Source organism: Prunus avium, chromosome 1 (assembly GCF_965620075.1).
Source record: "Prunus avium chromosome 1, drPruAviu1.hap1.1, whole genome shotgun sequence".
Lineage (NCBI taxonomy): Eukaryota > Viridiplantae > Streptophyta > Magnoliopsida > Rosales > Rosaceae > Prunus > Prunus avium.
In genome coordinates, this window is record NC_142284.1 from 7,078,959 (window position 1) to 7,090,932 (window position 11,974).

The 11,974-nt window shown below is 37.9% G+C and overlaps 1 protein-coding gene and 1 pseudogene across 1 annotated transcript; both read left to right on the forward strand.

The window, feature by feature from the left end:
- The first annotated feature begins 1,712 nt into the window (after nucleotides 1-1,712).
- LOC110752526 (FGGY family of carbohydrate kinase) lies at nucleotides 1,713-7,425 on the forward strand. The gene is made up of 15 exons (XM_021953206.2): nucleotides 1,713-2,019; nucleotides 2,242-2,321; nucleotides 2,484-2,601; nucleotides 2,755-2,933; nucleotides 3,249-3,331; nucleotides 3,444-3,628; nucleotides 3,797-3,858; nucleotides 4,060-4,168; nucleotides 4,264-4,383; nucleotides 4,559-4,678; nucleotides 4,783-4,903; nucleotides 4,996-5,152; nucleotides 5,933-6,005; nucleotides 6,395-6,522; nucleotides 6,973-7,425. Exons 1-15 carry the CDS (start codon nucleotides 1,833-1,835, stop codon nucleotides 7,093-7,095), a joined length of 1,845 nt encoding a protein of 614 aa, XP_021808898.1. The 5' UTR covers nucleotides 1,713-1,832; the 3' UTR covers nucleotides 7,096-7,425.
- Nucleotides 7,426-8,198: 773 nt separating this feature from the next.
- Nucleotides 8,199-11,697, forward strand: LOC110752541 (uncharacterized; annotated as a pseudogene).
- Nucleotides 11,698-11,974: the final 277 nt, after the last annotated feature.

The following is an 11,974-nucleotide window of genomic DNA, read 5'->3' on the forward strand; positions in this document are numbered from 1 at the left end:
GAAGAATATCAGAGAATAAGACAAAACTTCATTAGGACCCAGCTGGAATCACACATGAGCTGGCTATCCTTATGATGCAATGAAGATTACTAGTCATACACATACAAGATGACTAGTCATAACCTAATGCATTCTAATGAATGTAATGTGAGAAATTACCTTTGCTAATCCATGATTATATTAAGTCTTTTGAAGATAACAGCTAGAGGAGAACAACTTGAGCAATTTATCTCAGTCTAATCTTGAGCTTGGTTAATTACATTACGCAATTACAAAGTTGTCAAGGAAAGCTAAAACCCTTAGCTAAACATAACCTAACATATTATGATACCGGAGCTTCGCATTCATTCATATCTATTATGTCCATTGTAAGCATGTTGGGATTAACTCATGTACCTCTTGATATGCCTTTACATGTTAAGTCACCACTAGAGGTTTCTGCAAAGCTTGATTTGGTGTGTAAGTCTTGTCCTTTGTTGATTGGAAATAAAGAGTTTTTTGCTGATTTGATTATGCTTGCAAACAATACTTTTGATGTGATACTCGATGTTGATTGGTTACAACTCAATCATGTTGTGATTGATTGTTATGAGATGAAAGTATCATTTCATGTTCCATAACAACTAATCTTTCATTATAGATGCATTAAGAATGATGTAGCAATGAGACTCGGTTCCTAGCTCTACTTGAGAGTGTGGAATGTAGGTTTGTGATTCCGGAAGTTCCGAAGGTATGTGAATATGCAGATGTATTCCAGGATATTATGGGATTACCTCCAAGGAGGGTAGTGGAGTTTAGTATTGATGTGATTCCAAGTACATCACCTATATCAAGGGCACCGTATAGATTGGCACCAACTAAATTGAAAGAGTTGAAGATTCAGATTGAGAAATTAGTTAAGGAAGGTTTGGGGTGCACTTGTTTTGTTTGTCAAGAAGAAGGTTGATACACTTCGGTTATGTGTGGATTATCGACAACTTAACAAGGTGACAATTAAGAATAAGTATCCATTGCCAAGGATTGATGATTTGTTTGATCAATTATGTTTTCTAAGATTGATTTAAGATCAGGTTATCACCAGTTGCGAGTGAAGGATGAGGATATCCCTAAGACAACATTTAGGACAAGGTATGGGCATTATGAGTTTCTTGTCATGCCCATTGGTTTAGCCAATGCATCTGCTGCTTTCATGGATTTGACATTATGAAAAGGAAAAGGGGGGATGTGAGGGATATGGTGAGTGACATAGCGGCTTGGGCGATGGGGTTGGTAGGGGCGACATAGATAGGGGAGGGGAGGGGAAGTTAAATTGGATATTGTCATTGAATTGCTTAAATTGAAAACCATAATGGCAAAAATGATCAAATTGAAACCACATGGACCTTAGTGGTAAAAGTGATAAATTACAAGGATCAAAATTGACTTTTTGCCTAAAAAAATAAACAAGAAAAACAAAGACGTGTTCCAACAAGCGCACACAACTTTTTAATGGGATAACTACAAGCATACTAGGATCAAAGTACCCCTAATTGTAAGGGCTAAAATTATAATTTGACTCTGACCAAAAAATAATAATTCTAATTTGACCTTTTATTTATTTAAAATTTTATTTGTCATTCATTAAAAACAAATATTATTTTATTTTTTTCCCACCACAAGAATCAAAGAAACGCAAAAATATAAAAAAGGGATACAAAATAGAAGAAAAAAAACGAAAAAAGGGTTAAGGGAGAGTGATTAGTCCATTAATCATCATCATATTATCAAAATCTGAAACTGAAACAAAAGAAAAAAACAAAGAAAGCGAAGGAGAGAAGAAAAGGAAGAAAATAATGTCCGGTAAAAGAAGAGGCTGGTCAGATTCAGCACCACTTCTTGGCCAGCAACATTCACAGCAAAAATCTCAACATCCATATCAACCTCGCTCAGTCTCTCTCGAGATGACCACCTCCACCGTCCCAGCCACCGCCCGCTCTGTCTTCCTCGGCATCGACGTCGGCACCGGCAGCGCCCGCGCAGGTCCCCTCTCTCCTCCTCTCTCCCTCCATTTTTATTTAACTCAGAAAATAAGAAATTCGAATATATTTGTTGTTGGCAATGGCATATTTAATTGAAGTTATATCAGATAGGAAGAAGCTTTTGACAACTATAATTGTATCGATTTAGCGGCGAATTTTGCTTCGGCTGTAGTTGTTGTTGGGTTGTGTGAAGTCCTGTAATCTAAATTGGTGATGGATGCAGGGCTGTTTGATGAAAATGGGAAGCTTCTGGGTTCTTCGAGCAGCCCGATACAGATTTGGAAAGACGGTGATTGCGTTGAGGTAAGGCTTGAAAAGAGGTGAATTTGATCCCTACATGATATATTGGAAACTAAATAGATACATAGTGGTGATTTCGCTATAGCTAGTATATGTAGAGGGCATTGCAAGTGTCAGGGAAAGCGAAATGATTGCTTCTAACTTTTTATTTCCTCTCCGAATTAGCAATCTTCTACAGATATTTGGCATGCGATAAGTGCAGCTGTGAAAGCAGCGTGCTCCCTCGCAGAAGTTTCCAAGGAAGAAGTGAAGGGTATGGGGTTTGCGGCTACTTGTTCCCTTGGTGGGTAACTTTCTCCTTATGTTTTAACATGATGTGCTAATGGGTATAATTGGTTACTTAAGCTGCTTAAGTGATTATTATATGTTATGCACTATAGAAAAGACAGAAACTATGTACAATCATTAATCAGGATCAGATGGTTTTCCTTTGCAGTTGCAGTGGATGCCGAAGGCTCTCCTGTTACTGTTTCATGGAGTGGCGATTCAAGAAGAAACATAATAGTATGGATGGACCATAGAGCTGTAGAACAAGCTGAAAGGATCAATTCACGTAACTCAACTGTATTGCAGTACTGTGGTGGAGCTCTTTCCCCTGAGATGCAGCCTCCAAAGGTACTTACACAGCTAGTCTGATCATAGCATGGTATTCTGTGCTACAAAGTTATATGATTCCTTAATGAGTTATTTCTTTAACCATATTCCACTTTCACTGCCACTATCTTACATCATAGGTGTCTCAATCATAATCATGTGTATCAAAAATCTATATAGGAGGGCTATAGAGTTATAGACGTACCTTTACAGATTAGTAGTGAGCATGCTAGTTTATTTTATTTCCTTTTTGCACATGAACTATTGAACTAAATTATTTATTTATTTATTTTCTATGGGTTCTTTTTGCCGTCAAATTAAGACCATCTTTTGCAGCTTCTATGGGTGAAAGAAAATCTGCCCGACTCTTGGTCAATGGTCTTCAGGTGGATGGACTTGAGTGATTGGTTATCATACAGGTACTTGGATCTGCCAGCCAGTCATTTGATATGTGAAGCTTTTCAAAACTTTAGGGCTAATCAAGTTTGACGTGAATTTATTGATTAATCTTATATTTTTGCACAACTTTAGGGCCACAGGAGATGATACACGGAGTCTGTGTACCACAGTGTGCAAGTGGACATATCTTGGTCATGCACACATGCATCAAAACAATGAGAAAGATTCTCGAGATATGGAAGCTTGTGGATGGGATGATGATTTCTGGGAGGAGATTGGATTGAGTGATCTTGTAGATGGGCATCATGCTAAGATAGGTAAATGCTTGTAGACCTAAGTTCTCTATATATGTATATCTACTCAACACTGTCTTTATCTGAAAATAGTTCCAGTCTGCTTAAACATACAAGTCAATTTGAGTATTTAATTTCTTGTGCTACCATTTGGGACTTTTGGCTCCAGTTAGTAACTTGAGATGAAAACAGGACGAAGTGTAGCCTTCCCTGGCCATCCTCTGGGTTCTGGTCTCACATCAACTGCTGCGAAGGCAAGATATTTTGTACTGAAGATTTCACATTGATTTCAAGTGGCGCTCCCTTGAGGTCCATTAACTAAGCATACAATTTTAGTTGCTAGAATATGAGCACATCCCTTTTTTGGTGGGCTTTGGAGGGCGATTCACCATGATAATTTTTTGACCGCTATTCTGTGGTTAGTTTTTTAATATTTGAAGTAATTTGAATTTCAGGAATTAGGTCTTGTAGCAGGGATTCCTGTTGGAACGTCCCTAATTGATGCTCATGCCGGTGGTGTGGGGGTAATGGAAAGTGTGCCTTTGTCCGATTCTGAGCCTAAAGGTTGACAAGGCCTATTTGTTTTCCTTTTAGTTGTTCTAATTTAGTTTCTTAGCCTAAAGGTGATGCATTCTTCTAAATAACTGCTATATGTTCAGAGTCTGATAAGGAAGCTCTACGCCGTCGTATGGTGTTAGTCTGTGGAACTTCTACTTGCCATATGGCCATATCACAGAACAAGCTTTTTATTCCAGGGGTCTGGGGTCCATACTGGTCAGGTATGGAAATTTATAGATCCTTTTCTGTGTGAGTTTAATATCAATTGTATCATGTGATTGCTACATTTTTTAACACCCAAAACCTTCTATCCTTATGAGGAGAATTTTTCGGTTGTTGTGTCATTGTAAATGGCACACTTACTTTAATTACTCTTGTTCTCTTCAACATTTTCAGCTATGGTACCCGAACATTGGCTCACAGAAGGTGGCCAGAGTGCTACTGGTGCATTATTGGATTACATGGTAGAAAACCATGTCGCTTCTCCTCACCTTGCAAATCGTGCTGCTTCTCAACGTGAGATCCATTGCTCAACTTTTTTATGCTAATAGCTGCACTAAGATAAATGAGTTGAATGCCATTCATGGGAAAATTAAGCTACTGTCTCTGTCTCTCTCTAGGTATTTCTTTGTTTGAACTTCTGAACAAGATACTGGAAACAATGATGCTTGATCTGAAGCGTCCATTCCTTGCTTCTTTGACTGAAGATATGCATGTTCTTCCTGATTTTCACGGGAACAGGTATATCTTTATACGTTGAAATCTTGATTTCACTTTTCATAGTGTGACACATCTCAGCTGAAAGTTAAGCTGCTATGTTTGTGATGGCCCAGGTCGCCAATTGCAGACCCAAAAGCGAAAGGTATGTTGTGTGGCCTAACACTTGATACAAGTGAGAAGCAGTTGGCTCTTCAGTACCTTGCCACAGTACAAGGTATTGCATATGGTACGCGTCACATTGTAGAGCACTGCAATGCCCATGGTCACGAAGTAAGAATGCATGCTTTTCAATTCTTTTATTTTGTATACATCACTTTTAAATAGATAAGTTCAGAAAAGGGCATTTCTTATTAAACTTATAATATTCTTTAATGTATTTACACAGTCTCCCCCGCATTCAGAAGTATCACTTTAACTCGTCTTGAACCCATAGTGTATGTTACTTCTATAACTAATGTTACTCTTATTTTAAATAAGCACCCAATTTTGCCTTAATTTGTTTTTTAAAATTGTAATTAATCATATAATTAAGTATATGATTTATATAATTTTGACTTTGAACTTTTTATTTATGACATGTAATATTTATAGGTTGTCGTATAAAAGAGAAAGTTATTAGAATATATTTCAAACCGAGTACCTGAAATGGCCTCAATGCTTTAGATTGCTGCCTTGGAGAAAGGGATCACATACCTATGACTATATGTAACCGGTATGCTTGGTAATATGAAAGTAGACATCAATTGCGCTAATAAAAACTCTAGAAGTGATGGTGTTTTGGTGTCTATCGAGAATAAAGTTTGGTTGGTGATACCTTAGCTTCCAGTAGGCTCTCTCTTGATTTGTGCTGTACCAGTTTGGACGTCAGCCTGCCATGGTACCAAACTCAAAAACAAAAGGAACCATGCAAATGTTACTAGAGAAAGGGAAACGATTGAACTTCTCAAAGTGTAATGGAGTGGAGGCTACGAATTTAAAAGAGTAGTCATTGAATTCTGAAATAACCTAAAACCTGTAACCTTTTTTGAGTATCTGTTTCTTCCTTTGCAGATTGACACAATACTAGCATGTGGAGGCCTTGTTAAGAATGCGCTATTCATTCAAGAACATGCAGATATAATCGGTTCTCTCTCTCTCTCTCTCTCTCTCTCTCTCTCTCTCTCTCTCTCTGTATAACATACACATCAGCTGCCCCTCCTTTATGTTTGTAACATGCTTTTTATTTGTCTTTACATTGTTCTTTTATAAAAAAAAAAACTTTTTTCTTCAGAATGAACTTTTATTATCATCATTTTAAGATTTATCGTATCGTGCTTCTCTTTTATTTGAACTGGCTCTGTATGCTTAAGATTTTATGAAGAAAAAAAATGAATATATGGTTGATGTATCTACTGAGGATGTGGTTTGGCCAAATGAAACTTAATGATAATAATTATCCTTTTAATACACAAGTAAAAGCCTTTGTTTAAGCATGTACATAAACCTTGGACCTACTGTCTGTGATGCATTCAGGTTGCCCTATAATTCTTCCACGAGAAAGTGAGCCTGTGCTCTTGGGTGCTGCCATTCTTGGTGCTGTTGCTGCAAGGAAATATTGTAGTCTGCATGAGGCAATGAAGGCCCTAAATGCGGCGGGTCAGGTACTAATAATGGTTTTTTGAAATCATTTTATTAATTTTTAGAGAAAGTTTTTTCACTGCGGGACAATATTAGGTCTGAATTGAAACCTCGCAACATTTTCCAAGGCAGAGCTTGCATCTAGTTGTTTCCGTGCCTACTCTGAGGCATAGGGCTAAACGTGGTTCTTTTTCTTTCCCTTTCGTTTTTTCTTCTGAAAATTCCAGGGTTTTGTGGTTTTTGAGTCACAAAGATTGAACTGGTCTTGGAGGTGCCAATGGTGGCTACCCTATCACCAATCATTCGTATATTATTATTATTATTATTTCGAGGGGTGCCAAAAATGACAATCTAAACACTTCCATACATAAAAATATCTGTGGTGAAAGGCCACCCCCTTTTAGATGTGGACTCTGGGATCCCTTATTCTGTATGCATTTTCTATAAATATATATATTTTCTGCATGTGGCAGGTCATCCATCCATCCAAAGACCCTAAGGTGAAGAAGTACCATGATGCCAAGTACCGCATTTTCCGTGAACTTTATGAGCAGCAGCTATCTCATCGTTCCCTAATGGCTGAAGCCTTGGCGTAGGTTCTTTGTGTCAAGCTGGTGGCAGTAGGATGGTCCTCTGGCTCAATTGATTCATTTCTGTCTCTGGGGGCCTTCTGTATCGGAAGCGAAAACTGTTTGGCCTTTGTGAAGTTACTTGGTTGAACAAAACATATTTTTTTATGTAAAGCAATGACTTGAGCAACTCATTAAGGAGGTTTTTCAAAAGCCAAAGCAATGTACAGGTGAAGCAGGGCCCACAAATTGAAAATTAGTACATAAAGAATATGTATAGGCTCATTTTGCCAAGTAGTTTCTCACTTTGTTATTCATATTTGAAATAATAATACGACAACCATTTACTTTCACAAATACTTGAATGATAAAGAGAAAGTATAAGAAAAGAAAAAAAAGAGCCCAAAAAACAAACAAAACAAGCAGTTTTCTGAAACATTATTATCAATTGATTCGTTTTTTTTTTTAATTAATAAAAGTAATATGTGGAGCTAGTTGCACCATCCTGGCAAAGGAAGTTAAGATTAGAGACCAACAGCAGACCAGTCTTCAAGTTTCTTGCACCGTAAAAGTCAACAACACATTGGTTAATGACTTGATTAGGAAATCATTATAGTAATCATTATCGTGTGCAACTGCAATCAGTTGTCTTAATTTACCAGTTCTGAACTTGTACAAATACTTCTTCAAACTAATGATTGTGTATAAAAATTTGCACATGTATACATGTATATACACAGAGCTTGCGTCTATCTTACCCGTTTCGCTTAAACAATTTGGTTCTAATACAATAGGGTGCATCATAATTTTGGAGAACTTATCTTATTCGAAGCAGACGAAACGAAACATGGAAGTTCATTCAAGAGAGACTGCCTGCCAGTATATATCACATTTTCCTTTAGGTCAAGGCTAAGGAATTGGAACATATATATCAATATCAAAGTCTTGATTAATTAATCTTTTGATTCATTTTACGGCATCATGCTATATATGTTAACTTATAAATTAGCGGTTTGGTTAGGGTGCTTAATTAATTATGGATTTGTTTGTCAATGGCTTCTAGGATCAAGGGCCTTAAAAGGATGCCCCCCCCCATCCCTGGTTGGTATAACTTAATCTTCATCATTGTCATGGAGAAGCCACAATCTCTTTTCCTTTTTGTACTTCTGTTAGTAGTGCACTGCCCATGCTTGTTGGTCATATCTTCTCCTTCCAACTTCACTGATCAATTTGCTTTGCTTGCCATTAAATCCAAACTCACATTTGACCCCACCAATACTGTTTTGGGTGGTAACTGGACCAACAAAACAAGCTTCTGTAATTGGATTGGGGTCTCTTGCAGTAGACGCAGGCCAAGAGTCACAGCCTTGGACCTCTTCTACATGGGGCTCCAAGGCACCATCTCCCCTCATATTGGCAACCTCTCCTTTCTTGTCTCACTTAATCTCCAGAATAACAGTTTCACTGGATTCCTGCCACATGAAATCAGTCGTTTACGTCGCTTGAGGATACTCATCCTTCAAGATAACCAGTTGCAAGGAAACATCCCTCCAACTTTACATCATTGCCAGAAGCTTGAGATCATCCTCCTTACGAGGAACATGTTAAGCGGTAAAATTCCCAAAGAGTTGGGTTTCTTACCCAGACTTAAGAAATTATATCTGAGTTTCAACAATCTTACGGCAGGTGAAACTTCATCATTTTTAGGAAATGTGTCAACATTAGAAGAATTGAGTTTGATCCAATGCGGCCTCACAGGTTCATTTCCTTCAGCTCTACTTAACCTCTCTTCTTTAGTTATCATTTATCTACCAGAAAATGACATCTCAGGAACACTCCCTGCTGATCTTTGCCATTATTGGCCTAATATTCAAAAAATTCGTCTTTCTTTCAACCAACTCAGTGGCCACTTGCCCTCCACAATAGACGAATGTAGAAAGCTTGTGCACTTGCGTTTAGCAGACAATAGGTTTGTGGGAAGTATTCCAGAAACAATTGGGAGTTTACAAAATCTGGAAATCCTTGCTCTTAGCTTTAATAGCCTAACTGGCAGCATACCTCCCACCATAGGTAACTTGTCGAGCTTGATCGAACTCAAGATAAGCTCTAGTAACATTACAGGAAGCATTCCGAGGGATTTGGGACATCTTTCGAATATACGTAGTTTGGAATTTTCCTCAAATGGCCTAACAGGTGCAATACCTCAAGAAATTTTTAACATCTCCTCTTTACAAGAATTGCACGCTCAAAATAATTCGCTTTCTGGAACTTTTCCTTCAATCGCTGGAGTTTGGCTTCCTAACCTACAAATTCTCGACCTTGGTTTCAATCAAATTACTGGAAATATCCCATCCTATTTTTCAAATTTTACTAAGCTTTCCCTAGTTCAAATGAACACAAACTTACTCTATGGATCCATACCACTGAATCTTGGCAGCTTAAAGCACCTCAAAATCATTAGTGTGGCAGAACCAGTTAACAGGAGAACCTGGAGTTCCTCAACTAAGATTCCTTTCTTCTTTATTTAATTGCAGTTCCTTGGAAAGTTTAGTTGTGACTTATAATCCTCTAAATGGAATTATGCCCGATTCCTTTGGAAATATTTCGTATTCGTCCCTCCGTGATTTTTATGCACAAGGCTGCCAAATCAAAGGTCCAATGCCCACCACACTTGATTCCTTGACAACTTTAACCCTCCTTTCATTGGATCACAACAACATAAGTGGAAATTTGCCGCCATCATTGGGAGGAATGAGGAGCTTGCAGAGATTGGTTCTCCACAACAACAGCATTGAAGGACATATTCCCTATGAGCTTTGTCATACGAGAAATCTGGGAGAACTATCACTAGGAAATAACAAAATATCCGGATTGATCCCGGATTGCATAGGAAACCTCAACCACCTGCAGATACTTCTCCTCAATTCCAACAACTTGACATCATCAATACCAGTGAATTTATGGAACCTTGAAAGTCTCTTATTCTTAGATTTGTCATTCAATTCCTTCAGTGGAGAATTACCTGCAAGAATGAGAAACTTGATTTCTCTTCAAGGGATAGATTTATCTTGGAACCAAATCAGTGGGAACATTCCAAGCAACATTGGAGCTTTTCAAAGCCTAAACTATTTTAACATGTCAAACAACATGTTTATGGGACCTATTCCACAAACTTTTGGTGACCTAAAAGGGTTGGAATTCTTGGATCTATCCTACAATAATCTGTCAGGTGCAATACCAAAATCTCTTGAAACACTCAAATATCTCAAATACATAAATCTCTCTTTCAATCAGCTCTCTGGGGAAATTCCTTCTGAGGGACCATTTGTCAACTTCACTCCTCAATCATTTCTGGAGAACCGAGCACTTTGTGGGAAGCAAGATTTTGGAGTTCCACCTTGCAAGGCTCGTAGAGCACAAAAATCAAAGAGGGTTCATCGTTTGCTCAAATATACTCTTCCAGTAATTGCATCAACGATAGTTCCCATTGCTCTACTTTTTTTTATCTGCACGAAGTATCGAAAAGGAAATGCAAGCATAATTTCGAGTTCAGCTGAAGAGTTACTGGGAACAAAGCATAGAATGATATCATATCATGAACTCCGTTGCGCTACGAATGATTTCTGCGAAAGCAACTTGCTTGGAGCAGGAAGTTTTGGCTCTGTGTATAAAGGGATTCTATCTGATGGGACAATTGTCGCGGTCAAAGTTTTAAATATGCAAATGGAACGTGCTTCGAAAAGTTTCAATGCAGAATGCAATGTGTGGCGAGCAATCCGGCATAGAAATCTTGTCAAGGTGATAACTTCTTGCTCGAGCCCTGAGGTAAGAGCTCTGGTGTTGCAGTACATGTCTAATGGTAGCCTTGAGAAGTGGTTGTACTCTCACAATTATTGTCTAAATCTTTTGCAAAGAGTTAGCGTGTTGGTTGATGTTGCATTAGCTTTGGAATATCTCCATCATGGTCAGTCAGAACTTGTGGTGCATTGTGATTTGAAGCCTAGCAATATCCTTCTGGATGATGAGATGGTTGCACATGTGGGAGACTTCGGCCTTGCTAAAATTTTAGCAAATATTAAGGATGCAACACAAACCAGAACTCTTGGTACGCTTGGTTATATTTCACCAGGTAAATTTAATTTTTTTTTCATTACTGGCAGCCTCGAAGAAAAAATTGTGAATGTCATTTAATTAATTTTTTACTTCAATATTGATTGATTTCTTGATTAATTTTTTTTCTTCTTATAATTGCTTTACAATCAATGTTTGTTTGCAGAGTATGGTTATGCAGGAATAGTGTCAACAAGAGGTGATGTATATAGCTTTGGGATTATGTTGTTGGAACTAATTGTGAGAAAGAAGCCTACAGATGAAATGTTTGCTGAAGAATTGAGTTTGCGGCAGTGGATAAACGCGTCGCTCACTGATAGGGTTCTGGAAGTGGTAGATATAGGTTTATTGAACACAGAAGAGGGAAGAGACATGAATGCCACAGAAGACATCATTTTTTCAATCATGGAAATAGGACTGAGGTGTTCTGAAGATGTGCCAGAGAAAAGAATGGACATCAAGGATGTGGTGCCCCAGCTCATGAAAATAAAATTGGGACTTGAAAGTAGTAGAAATTAAGGTTGTTTAATATTTGTGAGATTGTCTTGGTTCTCCCAGTTTGAAAAGAAACTTTCCATTTTCTCTGTTTTCCTTGTTTCAGTAATGGTATTAGATAGAAAACATAATAATCAAAGTTCTATATTAAAATCAAAGCTATGTCTAGGGTGGCCATTTGAACTGATGAACCAGTAAACTGAGTCTAAAAACCGGAAAAAAACACCACGTTGACCAAAAAAGTTAACTTTGGCTCCAAAACCGAACCATACCGCTTTGGATCAATTCGAGTATCGGTTCT